The sequence below is a fragment of the Typopeltis vanoorti genome, chromosome 16, assembly GCF_054136105.1.
Source record: "Typopeltis vanoorti isolate ZY-2024b chromosome 16, IOZ_Tvanoo_1.0, whole genome shotgun sequence".
Taxonomy (NCBI): Eukaryota; Metazoa; Arthropoda; class Arachnida; order Uropygi; family Thelyphonidae; genus Typopeltis; species Typopeltis vanoorti.
Window position 1 is genome coordinate 55348113 of NC_143564.1, and position 15489 is coordinate 55363601.

Below are 15489 nucleotides of genomic sequence, written 5' to 3' on the forward strand. Positions count from 1 at the left end.
ACAATTTGGGATACAAAATTGTGCCTCATCCTCCATACTCTCCTGACATTTCCCCAACAGATTACCATTTTTTCTGGCACTTGAGCCAATTTTTGTCCAAGAAATGCTTTGCCAACGACACATCAATTTATCAGGCAGTAGAGGACTTCATCACTTCCAGAGACACTGATTTTTACAAATGTGGTATAAATGACCTTGCCACACGTTGGCAATAATGCATTGATGCTGCTGGAGATTACTTTGATTAAATAGATAGGTATTCTTCTTTTTATTCTCTTCTTTTTCAATCATCCTTAAAATCGGCCATTTCATTTGCAACAACCCAATATATTTGTTACAGATGAAAATCACTGATGTTCATTTTCATCTCCAATATGTAAAACACATACTTCTTCCTAACAGAAATTTAAATAACAGCTTCGATCATCACCACCCATCTCAGTTTTTTCAGTTACACACACTCTAATTCTTTTAATCTCAAAAACAGCAAATGGGCATCACGTAAGAGCATGTCCATATCAGCAGGGATTCCAAGTTGGACATTCTGGGACATGGCAAAACCTGCAATGGCAATTAAAGGATTTTTTTATAGTTATTAAATCATATACCATGCTGTGAACTAATTACTGAAAATGCAAACATGATTAGCATTCAATGTTCACTTGCACAACAAGATGCTGATGATAGTTACTCATCGAATAAATAGTTACCCATCCTAAAATAGATAGTTGTTCGCATAGTCAAAGAGTCTACATATGCACAACCAAACATTTCTGATCACAAGATCAAGACAGCAACAGTCTAATAAATTCATAACAAATAAAAAATAACAGTAATTATTCATATTATTATTAACACTAGACCTCCATGGAGTCAAAGACTCATCATGAGAGGTACACTTTGTTACACACAAAGTCTATCAAACTGTGATTTAAAATCATTCAATGTATCTGCATTCAGCACAATGTCTAGCAATGAATTACACACAAACCACTCTCCATGCAAAGAACCTACTCCTAATACTTCTGCTCATACCCTCCTTATACAACTTCCAGGGATTTCCCCTTGTTTTATATCCCCTTTCCCCATTCTGTGAAAAATTTCTTCCACATTAGCCTGGTACCAACTTTTTATCTACTTAAATGTCTCAATCATATTCCATCTCTTCCTCCTATTTGCAAGGATTTGCAAACTTCATTCCCTTTTCAATATTCCACATCCCAAAGACCAGTTACCACCTTAGTCAGTCTTCTCTGGACCCTTTCCAATAAATCCTCATCATCATGAAAATCAGAAGACTAAATATGTGTGCAATAATCCATACAAGGCCTGAACAAGGCCTTATGCAATGGTTCCAAAACATCTTTATTTCTGTATGTTAAGGTTCTTCAAATCATTACCATAATCTGATATGATGACTTAACAACTGTTCCATGTGACCGCTGAACTTCAAATCTTGTGCACCACCACTCCAAGGTCTCTTGTCTCCTCCACTTTTCCAAAATTCCTAAACAAAGGGTATAATTTGGATTCCATTGTTGCCTACCAAATTTCAGAACCTTACACTTTGCAACGTTGAACTGGCAGTTCCATGCTGTTGTCCATTCATACAACTATTCAAGTAATCCTGTAAGGCCACAACATCTGCTTGATTCCTCATCACTCTCTTCAATTCTGCATCATCTGCAAACAGATGTATATCACCAGTTAAACCTATTCAAAGATCATTAATATACAAATTAAATAACAACAGTCCCAAATCTGGGGCACACAACCAGTGACTTTCTTCTGAATACTGCACTCCCATAAATACAACTTGCTGATGACCACTGAGAGCAAGTGGACTTGTCATCCAATCCAATCTGCTCCAGTTTAGTTAACAACTTGTGGTGTGGCAATCTATCATAAACCTTTGAAAAATCTATGTATACCCATTTATATGCATTTCTCTTGTCCAATACATTCATCACTTTGCCCATAAGCAAGTTGGTAAACACACACACCCTCTGTTTAAGAAACCCATGCTTACAAGCACAAAGAATACCACTGTTATGAACCTACTCTTGCATCCAAGCTCTCACCAACCTCTCCAGTACCTTAACTACAACTCCAGATATACAGATTGGCTAATAATTTGTAGCCTGATGCCTATCACCACCTTTGTGAAGTGGAACAACTGTACCTTCCTTCCACGCCTATGGGACTTGTGCTGTTGCAAAACTTGTTAAACAGGTAGTCCAAAGATGATATTAATTCTCTGGAACAATCCCTTAAGACACGTGTGAAATGTCATCAAGCCCTGCCTTACTGACATCTAACTTACTTAACACCTGATATACCTCTTGCTTGCACACCAATAAATCTTCTGTCATTTCATTCTCTATACTTGAGCATTTCCTGATTTTTGCACTGAGGATGAAACACCTTGATGAACTGCTCACTAAATGCCTCGACTATGTTCTAGTACTTTAGTACTTTATTCAACAGATGTGCAACAACTGAAATCTGACTATTAATGCTGTCCCTTAGCAGTTAAACACTGATCTCTCTTTTCTATGTCCTTTATAGAAGTTAATCTTTATCACCACTTACCCCATATATGTCCTCAGTCTCAACTATCACATCCCGATCCATTCCATTCCTATGCTGACCATCCCAATATACACATTCACTACTATTTTCTAAATCCATTCTCCCTATGCCATATCTCCCTGTCCACCCTAGCTTCCCTGTTTTCCCAATCCCACTTCTCTTTATCTCTCACAATACTACTATTTCCATTACCAAGCACTTGAGTCTCATCCATTCCACTCTTTTGATCCTTCATTTTACCCCTTACTCCCTCTGATCTCTTGCTTGCATCATTCACTGAAATTCCTTCCAGTAACTGTTTCTCCAGCTCACTCACTTCAAAGAAATTCAAATGCAGTCCATTGCTATTGTAAAATCTATTCTTTTCTCAAATACATGCCACACATCTACAAACTTTTACACAGCACAGTCAGCATACCATTCATGATTCCCTCTATCTCTCCATCTCAACTCATCATTATCATACCTCAGCAACACACTGACAACCTTTCCCACTATATTGCTATCTTTTGCTCTCCTCAATAACCCCCTGATATCTGCCCTCTCATTCTCCTTATGTCCAACAGAATCATTTGTTCCTACAACCACTACAACCACCACTAACTCTCTTGCTTGTTTCCTACTCATATCCAAAGTTTTATGGTATGGACTATTGGAAATAGTAATTCATAGGCAATAGGATTCAAGTAAATTTATCTGACTACTTTATCAGGTCAAGCACTCTGGTATGAAGAGTTCCCAAGATCCATTCTACATTGATGGAAACAGACTGCAGGAAATTGATCAGGACAGGGATTTCAGAGTAAACATGAAATAAGAGTTGAAGTTTAGAGGACATAATGCAAAAGTAGCCAAAATAGCTCATTAGATTACTTATATGATGAAGAGCCTACTAACAAGCAGCATAGGAAGTATATTATTATTTTTATAAGGATTTATTAAGGATACATCTGGTCTCCTGAATTCATTAGCAATGAGGAAGTGGTGGAGAGGTACCAGAGATGAGCGATCAAGATTGTGAACAGGTCTATGGAATGCTAATAATTTATATTACCATAGTTATTATCATCCATGGAATGTTCTAATGAGAACATTCCATAGACCTGTTCTCTCCTCAGAGATCTGTGTCTGAGGAGAGACTAAAGTTCTGTGAATCAAAAAAGACTAGATGATAGGCAGAAAAGAGGGAATATGCAGAAAGATATAAATTATTTTTAAAATATTTACAGGATTGACAGAGAAGACTTTTTTTTCTATACATGGTAGGAAGGGAGCGAACAAGGGGATAACCACTTTGAATTGTGTAAAAGTATAGTTATCAAGGGTTTAAGGATCATATGTTTTGGTCAGAGAGTGAATTGGCAGAATGACTTTTTTTTTCAGATGCAGGTGTGAGTGCATGTTCAATGATAATGAAGCGATGATATAATCAATTTTAAAAAATAATAAAAATGCTGAGAAATGGACAGTTACTGGGAAAGTGATGCGCAATATACAGCTTTACCACGTCAGTTTTAAACCTTGACTTCTTGTAGCATGGCATGCTTCCACAAAAGAGTCTCCAACATACTCATTGGATATGTTCCTCACATTGGAGAAAATGCCAACCAAGTGGTAGATGACTCACCACCCTAATTTATTGAGTCCTGAAGTAGTAAATATCATATTTGATCTCAAGAGTGAACATTCTGGAACAGCAATAAAACAATGTTGCAGGTCAGCTGCAAGATAGTATACAACCCCTAAACCTGTCAGTGATAAGTAAAGAGGATTTCTTGTGAGCTGGCACATAATCCCTCATAGCTCATTAGATTACTTGGATGATGAAGAACCTATGGTATTGCACCTAGAGGAGATATCTGAGTAGTGTTATGAGGAAAGTATTGTTCCTAAATAAAAAAGACAGCAACTCATTTAATAGTGCCACTGCAATTCAAAAAATCATCATCCAAAATTAACTTCAACAAAAATGACAAATCTAACAAAATTCAACACTGTTGGCCTGCTTGGCCAAGTGGTTGGCATACTGCTCTCCCATCAACAGGCTTTGAATTCTGAAATGGGCATGGGTTTATGATTATCTTTAGGTGGAAGATGAATTTCCACACCTGATGTATTTTCTCACATTAGGTGAGGAAACCTAATGTCAAGCCACCACCCTGCTTAATGGAGGCCTGAAGTGACTTGGAAAACTGTTCTATGTTTGGTCTCTTGAGCAGAGTTTCTGAGCTATGAAAAATACAAAAATAATAAAAAAATTATAAAATAAATTAAAAGACAGAAATGATTAATCCTCAGTTCAATCAGGGTACTAGTGTACTATAGGTTTACGATCTTTCCTGAGTGGGAGTCACCTAAAAATATATATACATGTGTACACAACATGTTAAATCTCTAAAAAAAAAAAATTACTAAGACATGACAGAAATGCTAACATTAATGACATATATCTTCATTATCAGACATCTAGACCAGTTCTATTCTTGACAGAAACAAATTGCAGCTACAACAACCAGAGTCCACCTTAAATCACAGGAATGGTGCCTATGTTTTTTGCAAGATAGAATGCTGCTTGTCTGAAAATGCTAAATTTAGAACCTTCTGCTTGTAATCTCCTCTAGCTTAAGATTTCTGTCCCATTCAGAAACATTCGCAACTGGCTGCTCTCTAAATTCCAAAACCTACTCTGAACTTTGAGTTCTTTGCTTTCTTATCTTTGAAGCTTGAATTTATGTAAGCCAGCTATCCAAATAGTGAAGTCATATACTTAGGTGACTTTAATTCCTACACTTGGCTTCCCCTTTCTCAATTCTAATGATGAAACTGGATGATGTGCATTTGCTATGTACAATGGTATATGCTAAATAGCAATTTACTACATGTAGTGACCTAATGCAAATTGTACACCTACAAACTCAAATATATGATAACTCCCCTTCCACTCCCTCAATATCCCTGATCTTTTCTTAATAAGTTTTCCTTCCAAATATACTGTAGAGGTTACCTGTCCTATGAGTAAGTCAGAATATAAAATTGTGCAAGTTTCCCCTCTCACAAACCACCCTCACTTCTTCTTGTCACACCCAACCATGTACCCATTAACACTAAGGGCACCAAGTGACCACTGTTCCTTTCCATAGTCAGACTACTGCATACCTCTTATGATTCACACCTGCTCTGAGTCATCATAATCATCATCAGCATCCATAGTCTAATACCTGTTGGTGTCTGATGCAGATTTCACCATTCTCTTTGTCCATTATCAAGTATCAAATCCTACAAACTCTTTCCATTCCACTTCTTCATGTCACCTATCGACTTTCAACTTGGCTGTCCTCTTCTGTTTATATTGTCTGTTGTACCAAAAATCAAGGTTTTGATCTTTTGCCATCATCCATTCTGCAGATATGACCAAAAAGTTAACGTTCCTTCAAATTATTTTCTGCATTAGATTTGAAGGTTAATTTTCTATACTATTCTTCATTCATTACTTTTGTAAAATATTTCTATAACATGTTCTTTCAAATGCCAATATTTGTCTCACAAAGTCTTGGATTATTATCCATGTCTCATAACTATAACGAACACTCATGAATGCTCTTTTTTTTTTTTTTTTTTTTGAATATGAAAGTCACAAAGTCTTTGATTGTTATCCATGTCTCATAACTATAAAGAACACTCGTGAATCACTTTTTTTTTAATATGAAAATTTCCAGCAGTCTCAGTTTTGCAGCTAGGTTCGCTGATTTCATTTTGCATATCTGGGCCACTCTCTGTAAGTTTACTTTCACTTTTGTTATCCAAGATCTATATGTTTATGCAAGTCCTAAGCATTTCCAGCTCATTTTCATTGACCTTTGTTTACTTTTTTTTATTATCTCTCTCTCTCTCTGAACTTCTCTTTTAAAACTAAAACAATGAATATCATTGTTTTAGTTTTAAGTATTTTATTTATGATATTTTGGCTTTAGTCATTGTTTAAAACCATATTTGTCATTGATTGGGACATTTGTAAAAAGGAAAAAACATCAAAATGGAATAATAAATAATTTTTGCTGTGTTGTGTTTTTAATAGTGTTCATGAATTGTGCTTTTATATAGAAAGGTCAATAACGTACCAACTACCAACTCACAAAAGCACAAGAAGGAGACTATACCAGGGGGATCTGGAAAGTTCTGATAAGCACCTTAAACAAAAATTAATTAATTTTACGTCTTCTTATATATCCTAAAAGAAAAAGAACAAATTATTCCAATTTGGTAAAACATGGGGGATTAAAGTGTTTTATGATATGTTCTTTCTTGTGATTATATTAGTTTCTTTAATATCATTTTTATTCTAGGTGTCAATCAGAACTTTCCAGATCCCCTCCCCTCATATAATGGTAGCTTATTCAGGAGGCACTGATGCCAGACATGATTAAATGCCTAAGAAATACCGAGAGATTTGGGTTTCTCCAAATATTTCCATGGCATGTGTCCAAAGGTTCATAAGGTTAGTGAAGATGTCTGCAGAATGAGAAAGTGGAATCCATATTGGTGAGTGTTAATTAATTGAATGGTCTTCATGTAGTGAAGAAGCTGAGAATTGACGTCTTTTTCCGTATTTTTGGAGAGTACTGAGGTGAGAGCAATGGGACAATAAACTGATGTTTGAATTTTGTATTCCTTCTTAGGTACAGGCTGGATGAAGGCTTGCTTCCAAGCTGGTGGGTAGATGAATATGACAGCTTATGATATAGAATGGGTATTAATTCTGAAGAACAAGTTTTCAGCATAAATGGAGGAATATTGTCTAAAGCAGGAGCTTTATGATTATCAAGATCAGGATTTTCCTGATGTCCTTCTGGCAAAAGATCACAGGTGCCATGCAAAGGCCAGTGTGGTAATGCATGAATGATTTGCTTTGGTTGTTTAAATAATAGTTGGAAGAAATTAATGACATTGAGAAGTCTGCCTCATTGTTGTTGGTTGCCATGGTACCATCATGTGTGTGTGAGAGAGAGAGAGAGAGAGATGGGAACAAGGAAGTGCAGAAGTTATGCCCAACTGGCTTAGTGAAAGACCAGAAAGCTCAACTGCCAGTCAAACAAGAGGCAAGCTTATTGGATTTCATTCTTATTAAGTCTGCTTGGAAATGTTGATTCCTTTTTTACAACTGTTTTTGGCTGCAGCATAAGCAGAATGAGAATCTGGAGTTTGTGATTTAAGCTATTGACCATATGCTGCATTTTTATCATGGACTACAGAGTCACATTTTTTTTAGAGAACCAGGGCTTGGATACAAGTCAGGTTTTGCAGTGGAGAGTAGAAAATGAAGGTCCTCCTTCCAGTGAGCATTATTTTGGTTATTGCAGATATCTGGATCAGGAGAGCAAAAGCAGTGATGATGCAAAAAGAGGCATAAAAATTCCAAAGGCCATCTCAGTTGGCACAATTGTAGTGCCATAGGATGCAACTTAGATTGGCTAGGAGAAGAATGAACCGTAGAATTGCCAACAGGAGAGCAGACATCTACAGTGTATTTGGAGGGCACTCCAAATACACTGTGGATGTATTTGTGTGGGCCAAAAAGCCTTGGAGAGAAGAATGTTCCACATAACAAAAAGGGATATAATAAGAAATACTGGAATTAAAAAGATGACTGGAGTTGAAGATACTGTGAAGTGTTGTAAAACATGTCAATGGAGATGGGCTGGCCATATTAGTAGACTGCCAGATGAAAAGTGGATATGAAGAGAAGAAGAGGTTACCAAAGAACTAGATGGAGGGATGATCTACAATTGTTTAAAATGAGCTAAAGGCAGACAGAAATGGAAAATTGAGGGGGAGACCTATATCTAGCTATGGATGGAAAGAAGAAGAAGTTAAGAAAGCTGTAGAATGCTGGAAGAATCAGATATTCTGATTGCTAGATTAACTATTTGTGATATATCATGACTGATGGCAGATGATTTGGCTTCCTTTCCAGCTCAATCTATGAAGTTGGAGAAGAGGAGCCAGTTTGTATTATGGATGTTAAGAGCTCTTAGGAAAACAATATCACAATTTGTGTAATTAGATTTTATGAAATCAGCTTTTAGTGATATGTAGTCAAAAATGGCAGCACAGTTGTCAAAGGTAGGGGAATAATAATGGCAATAAATGACAGCTATAAAGTGAAGTAAGGAAATCATGAGAGAAGATCAAAAAGAGGGGGATTCCAAGTTGGATAGCCTTTGACATGGAATATAAGACTGAAAAAAAAACACACATTTCTCCTTTTTTTGGGATGATTCATATCATCAGGCATGATATGCATCATGCCTGATGCAGTTGGGAAAGTTGAAATGGACTGTAGTCATGGAGGGTGTCAACTGGGGTTCAGTTAGAAAAGGTAGGTTAGCTTTCTGGTGTCTGTAAGTGGTGGTGTTGTTGTATATCATAAATGTTTGTATTGTTGTCTTGAATGTTGGTGAAATGGATGTTTTGGATAGCCTTTAACAAGGGATATCAAGATTTTACCAAATTACTGAACTAATAATTATGGTGTAGAAAGCATACCCACCAAGGGCACCACTGATATTGCTTCTAAGAGGAAAGGAAGGGTATAGAAACCAGAGACTCTATTATAGATGGTAATGGCCATTTCACACCTCAAATAAGAAGGATGGTGGTGTTACACCAGGCAATGAGAGTCATCTATCACCTAGAGATCTATATGGCATTTTATCCAATCAGGAAAATATACTTTTAAGTGGAGTTGATTTGGCTGGGAGAGGGTATATATTGTGCAGAGCCAGCCCATACGAGGTCCAAAAATTTATATTACTATCTGAAAAGAAAATTCGGAATAGCATACCATTCTTGTAGTAATTTCTATAAATTCACTATCCTGATGGCTAACTGCAATTTAAAATAAATCACTAAAAAACACATGTACTAACCACAGTGATAAGTTTTAATACATAAATATTTCATCCCAAGTATCTTGGGACATTCTCAGCACAGTAATTCAAACAATACTAGGAATAACATATAAAATTTCATTGTATATAAAAAAAATTTAATAAACTCCTTTTACTAATAGTAGTATTAATCACAACTAAAGTTTTTCAAGTTTTATAAATATACCCTACATCACAGTAAACATTTTCTAAACTTTTATTTTAAATCTTATATTTGTAGGGTTTTTTTTTTAATACTTCTTGGAATAGAGAGAAGGTATATTCCAATCTCTGAATGATACCAATATACAGTGATCATTTGATTAATTGATCCTCAAATGGGTTGTGTCAGCCAACTTCCAAAGGATGTGACTGCAAAGTTCAGTTAATAAATCCTTCAAATTATCTGATCAGAGAAACTGATAGACATTGATTTCCCACTACAGCTGTATTACTTACCAATTACTTGTATGTGCATGACAACATGCAATTAAGATTAATATGTTAAATAATCTAAAAGTAAAGAAAATTATATCATGTGTATATATATATATATGTGTGTATATATATATATATGTGTGTATATACAGGGTGTTCGGGATAAATTTGACATATTTATAATTAATTATATTTTTCCGTAAGTTACATGTATTAACACACACTTCTCTTCATTTAAAAGTTTGGACCCTTCTTCATTCATATACAAGATGTCAGAAAGGATGGATAGCTGGAACCCACCTGAATCATGGAAGAGAATAACTTGTATCATGATGATTCGTGCCCGCCATCAAAATAAGGATATTACGACTGCTGCCCAATGCTCCCTGAATACAGTAAAAACAATCAGGCATGAACTAGAGACTTGCAATGGTGACTACGAGGATGTAGCAAGAAGAAAGATCCCTAGCAGACGATCTGATTGCGTTCGTACAGCAGAATTCCTCGCAAATCTGCAGGAACAGGTGTTGAAGAACCCTGGCATTGGAATTCGGGCTTTGTTCGTGGAGTTGCTAACTGTAGTCAAGCCCTGGATAACAAGGGTAGCCAATGGTAGGCCGTATGTATGGCAGCAGGATTCGGCCCCTTGCCACACCTCTGGGAAAAGTCAAAAATGGTTGTCTGAAAATTTCTACGACTTCACCAGTCCAAATGTTTGGCCTCCAAACTCCCCAGACCTTAACCCCATGGATTATTTTGTATGCGGCGCAGTTGAAAAAGACACCAATCGCACTTCCAGTAATACAAAAGCCCAGTTAATGGATAAAATTAAAACAGTTTTTGCGGCCCTTCCCAGGGAGACTGTAGCATCAGCTTGTTCAAGGTTCCGAAGCAGAATTGAAGCTGTGATCGATGCTAATGGTGGTTATTTTGAGTAAATTCTTGTTGATAGTATTGTAATTAACTCTGCCTGTAATGTTTTTTTGTCAATTCATTAAATTTAATAGATACAAAGAAGATTTTCTTTTTCCTTACGAAACTGTCAAATTTATCCCGAACACCCTGTATATATATATATTTAATGTACTTGTTATTTTGAAATACTTACAGGATGTCCAGGTAGACCTCTTTCACCAGGAAATCCTGGTAAGCCAGGTGAACCAGGTAATCCTCTCTCTCCTGGAAGTCCTGAAGGACCCTGAAAATGATATGTAAATGAAGAATTCAGTATAAGAGATTTGTAGAGACACAACTAATGATAGCGGAAAAATTGAAGCCAGAAAGAGCAAGAGTTTCAGTGGAGGACAGAGATGTGGAAGCCAGCACATCTGAGGCTATCTAGTGTGAAATAGAAGTCACAGGACAAAATATGTAAATTGTAACTGCTACAGACTAGGGAGAATGTAGACAGCATGCATCAGTAGAAAGGAAATGGAATTTATGCAGCGACTAAGAGATAACAAATTGAAACAGTATGTGTAATGTTTCAAGTAATTATCTTAGAGATGAAAGTGCTGAATCTGATGATAGCATCAGAGAATCTGTTCATAACCAAGGTAGTCACACAGCCTCAAATCTGGAGAGTGATCATGTGGTCCTGACTTTGGATATTGCCAAACATGTGGTATTTTCAGATAAGAAGGGAGAAATACATATGGAACTACACAACAGGTGATTTCAAGGACCTTTGGAGGCATTGTGAAGCCATAGTACAGCATAAGATTCTGCAAGGAAAGGATATAGCAGTGCATAGGAAATAGACAAGAGCTGTTGGAGGGAAGCAGCATCAGACTGCATACCCAAGGTTAGGAGGATAAATCAAGTAAAAGTTAGATGGATGAGTAACAATCATTAAGTAGGAGTGCAGGAGTAGAAAAAAAAGTTGGAGGGTATATTGAAGATTGAAGACATATTGAAGGTGAGAGGAGAAGAACCAGAGGTCATTCACTGCACTCATTGCACTAATTTGCATCAACAAATTAGTGCAATGAGTGCAGGGTTAGTGATTACTATGGGGGATTTTAATTACGGTGATATCAATTGAAGGAAGAAATATCACATCGCAAAAAGGAAATGGAATTCACACATATTCTATGAGATAACTACATGAAACAGCACATAAGGGACACGTGGTATAAGAGTGTTGGACCCGGTCATTGGTTCAGAGGATATATGCATAAGTAAGGTGTCCTCATTACCTCCAATTGGTGAGAGCGATCATGTGGTATTGACTTGGAAGGTTGCAAAATTTGTGGATTTCTCTCTTAAGAAGGGGTATATATATAACTACAGGTTAGGCAATTATAAGAAGCTTTGGAGTGAACTTGCAGCCATCCCATGGCAAAACATATTGCAAGGGAAAGATGTTAGCAATGTATGGGATAAAATTAGTGGGTATCTGAGGAAGGCAATATCAGATTGTGTCCCCATTGTCAGGAAGACAAACAAGGTAGGCATTAGATGGATGAGTAGTAGTATCAAGCTTGATCTGCAAAAAAAGAAAATGTTATGGAGAATTTACAAGGAGAAAGGCGATCAGTACACCCATGAGCAGTACAAGGCTCAAGCTAGGAAGGTTACAAGGCTCAAGCTAGGAAGGTTACAAGGCTCAAGCTATGAAGGAAATCTTCTTTTACAAAGAATTTTATAACCGCACGATACTCAATTTTATCCATGTCAAGGGATATAGACAACACTTTTTCTTCTGACAGCTGTATAAAGCAAACTACTTGATAGAATGACTTGCAGTTTCACATGGATGCTTTTTTATCCTAAGTTGGACAGATGTACCAACTTAGAAAAAAAAATCATGCTGATAGTGTTGCCATTTATGGTCGAGGCCGAAAACTTTTCAAAACCATCCTCCTGTATGGAGAAATATAATCTAAAGATAAAGCAACTGATTACTGGTGTGTGTCACAGACCTTTGTACTTGGTGTTATGATATTTAATTTGCACATTAATGATATAGGTAATAATCTGAAGAACATTATATCCAATTCTTTACTAATGATGCAAAAGTGGGTAGAGCAATGGTTAATACAGGTGATGTAGAGATACTGTAGGATGATTTGAATAGACTGACAGTGTGGGAAAAGCATAACAGTTGGAAACTTAATGTGAAAGTGTAATGTTTTGCTCTGTGATTAAAAGATTACAAGCTGTGTGCTGAAAATGGTGGAAATGGACCATAAGAAATTGATCAGAATGGGGACGTGGGAGTCATTATTATTATTATTATTATTATTATGTGACACCTCCAGGGAGTCCAAAGACTCATCGAGGGAGAGTGTGCCAACAGCATCGAATGATTGTTCCCCTTCCAACTACTAACCGCGCTCAACCTTGCATAATTTTTTGCAAGCCATTAGTAGCAGAGGCTCTACCAATCAACCAACCATAGATAGAGAATTAATGATCAGCGGGTATACTGCAAAAGTGGAAAAAAACTGTCATAGGATCATTTGAAAAAGAACATACTGAAGGACAAGCAGTTATCATCCTTCTTTATGAGGCTTTGACATGACCATCTGGATTACTGCATGTACGATCTAGTCAAATGCGTTCCTTTTGGAGGACGTGGCAGAGAGGATCTAAATGAGTGACCAAGATGCCTAGTCCATGGAATGCTCTCCAAATTGAAGGTTTGTGAGTTACAAAGTCTATTTGACTTTGTAACTTGCAAATCACAGATAAAAAATAGGATATATATAAGAAAGAAACATCCATATTATTTTTCAATATGAGAGAGGACAGAAAAAAGTTTTCAATTTATGGCAAGAAGCAAAGGAAAGGAGTTACTCCTGGCAACTGTGTAAGAGTGTACTTAACAAGGACAAAGGACCAGATTCTTGCATAAAATAGTGAATTAATGGAATGGTTGCAATAATATGTCATGAATGGTAGGTCCATGAACAAGTTCAAGGAGAGGTATGGTAGACACTGTGTGAATAACAGTTAGGGTAGATATCTCCTGATATGAATCTTTGGACTTCATAGAGATGCCCAAGTAATAATAACAATTGCAACAGAACTGGGTGTTCTCTGTCTCAGAACTATATACATATATGATCAGAGGGTATACTGCAAAAGTAGAAAAAATTTCTCATAGGATCATTTGAAAAAGAACATACAGAAGGACAAACAGTTATCATCCTTCTATTATCTATCATCCTATATATATAGTTCTGAGACAGAGAATATATATATATATATAAAGAGGAACATTCACTGCCAAAATTTTCTTATTTTGTCATCATCATCATCAAATTCCTGACATTTTACCCTCAAGGGGTGTACAGAATATGATAGTACTACAAGAAAAATTTACATCATCACTAACTTCCTATCTACAATTTTCCTCCAAATCAATCTATTACCTGTCAAGGCTCTAACATTATCAGATCTTATATTTCTATCTTCTAAGGCACTTTTTACTGTATCAATCCATCTATATCTTGGTCTTTCTCTGGGTCTTCTTTTCTGCCAACCTGGCAAAGAACACTTGTTTTGCTAATCTTTCCTCTCCCATTCTGTTTAAGTGACCATACCACCTGTGATTAGCTCTGCTAACACATTCCTGGACTAACAATGTCAAGTTATTTCCTAATATCCTCATTTTTAATATGATATTGCCATTGATGCCATCTGTTCGTGCCCCTAATCTTTCTCAGGACTCTCATATCTGCAGTCTCTAGTCTTTGGTCAAGTGTTTTACTTCTAACCCAGCTCTCAGATCCATAAGTTAAAATTGGTTTAAACACTGTCTTGTATACAGCTAATTTAGTGTTTTGGCTAATTTCTCTCTTATTCCATATAAATTTATTCAGTTGACTTCCTAACATATCAGCTTTTGTAGATATGTTTTGATTTTGTTGTCTATTTCCATATTTAATTTACCATCTTCACTAAAAATCGTGCCCAACTAGCTGAAATGTTTTACTTGTTCTATAGGTTCTCCATTCACAATGCAGTTGATATTTTCAATGCTTCTGCCTTTCATTGTCTTTTTCTTGTTATTGCTAACTTTCATACCATATCTATTACAACAGATTCAATTTAGCCAGGGAATCTTGCAGATTGTAGCATCCGCATAAAAAAAATCCGCATAAAGCTGACATTAACATCTCCAATTTTGATATTAGGTTTAATACCACTTTCATAATGTGTTGTTGTTGTTGTTGTCTTGTCCTTTGAAGAGTCTTAGATGTTTCCATGTGCTCCTTGAACTGCATTGGCTATGTCGATTATTTTGTTTGTATAGAGCTGTTGTTCTGGATCAGGATCTATTTCTTGCAAGGCTGCTCTAATTGCTGGACAGGTAAAGATGTGAGTGGGTGTCAGTTCGATATTGGAGCAGTTGTTGCAGTTTCTATATGTTCTCGTATCATCTGCATTGATCTTCATTCCTCTATAATGTCCTGTTCATAGTCTTGCTATCGTGGTGGAGGTCTTTCTGTCAGCATTGATTTTATGTTATATCACTGATTTCAGTGGAATTAGTTTAGCTTTTGCTAGTGCGTTAGAATCTGCA

The 15489-nt window shown here is 36.4% G+C and overlaps 1 protein-coding gene across 1 annotated transcript in view; it reads right to left on the bottom strand.

Annotated features, from left to right (window-relative positions):
• LOC150098029 (uncharacterized) overlaps positions 1-15489 on the bottom strand; it is a 995665-nt gene that overhangs the window by 730040 nt on the left and 250136 nt on the right. The window contains exon 14 of the mRNA XM_090406661.1: positions 11065-11154. Within this exon, the coding sequence (XP_090262787.1) occupies positions 11065-11154 (90 nt within the window). The remainder of the gene's footprint in view (positions 1-11064; positions 11155-15489) is intronic.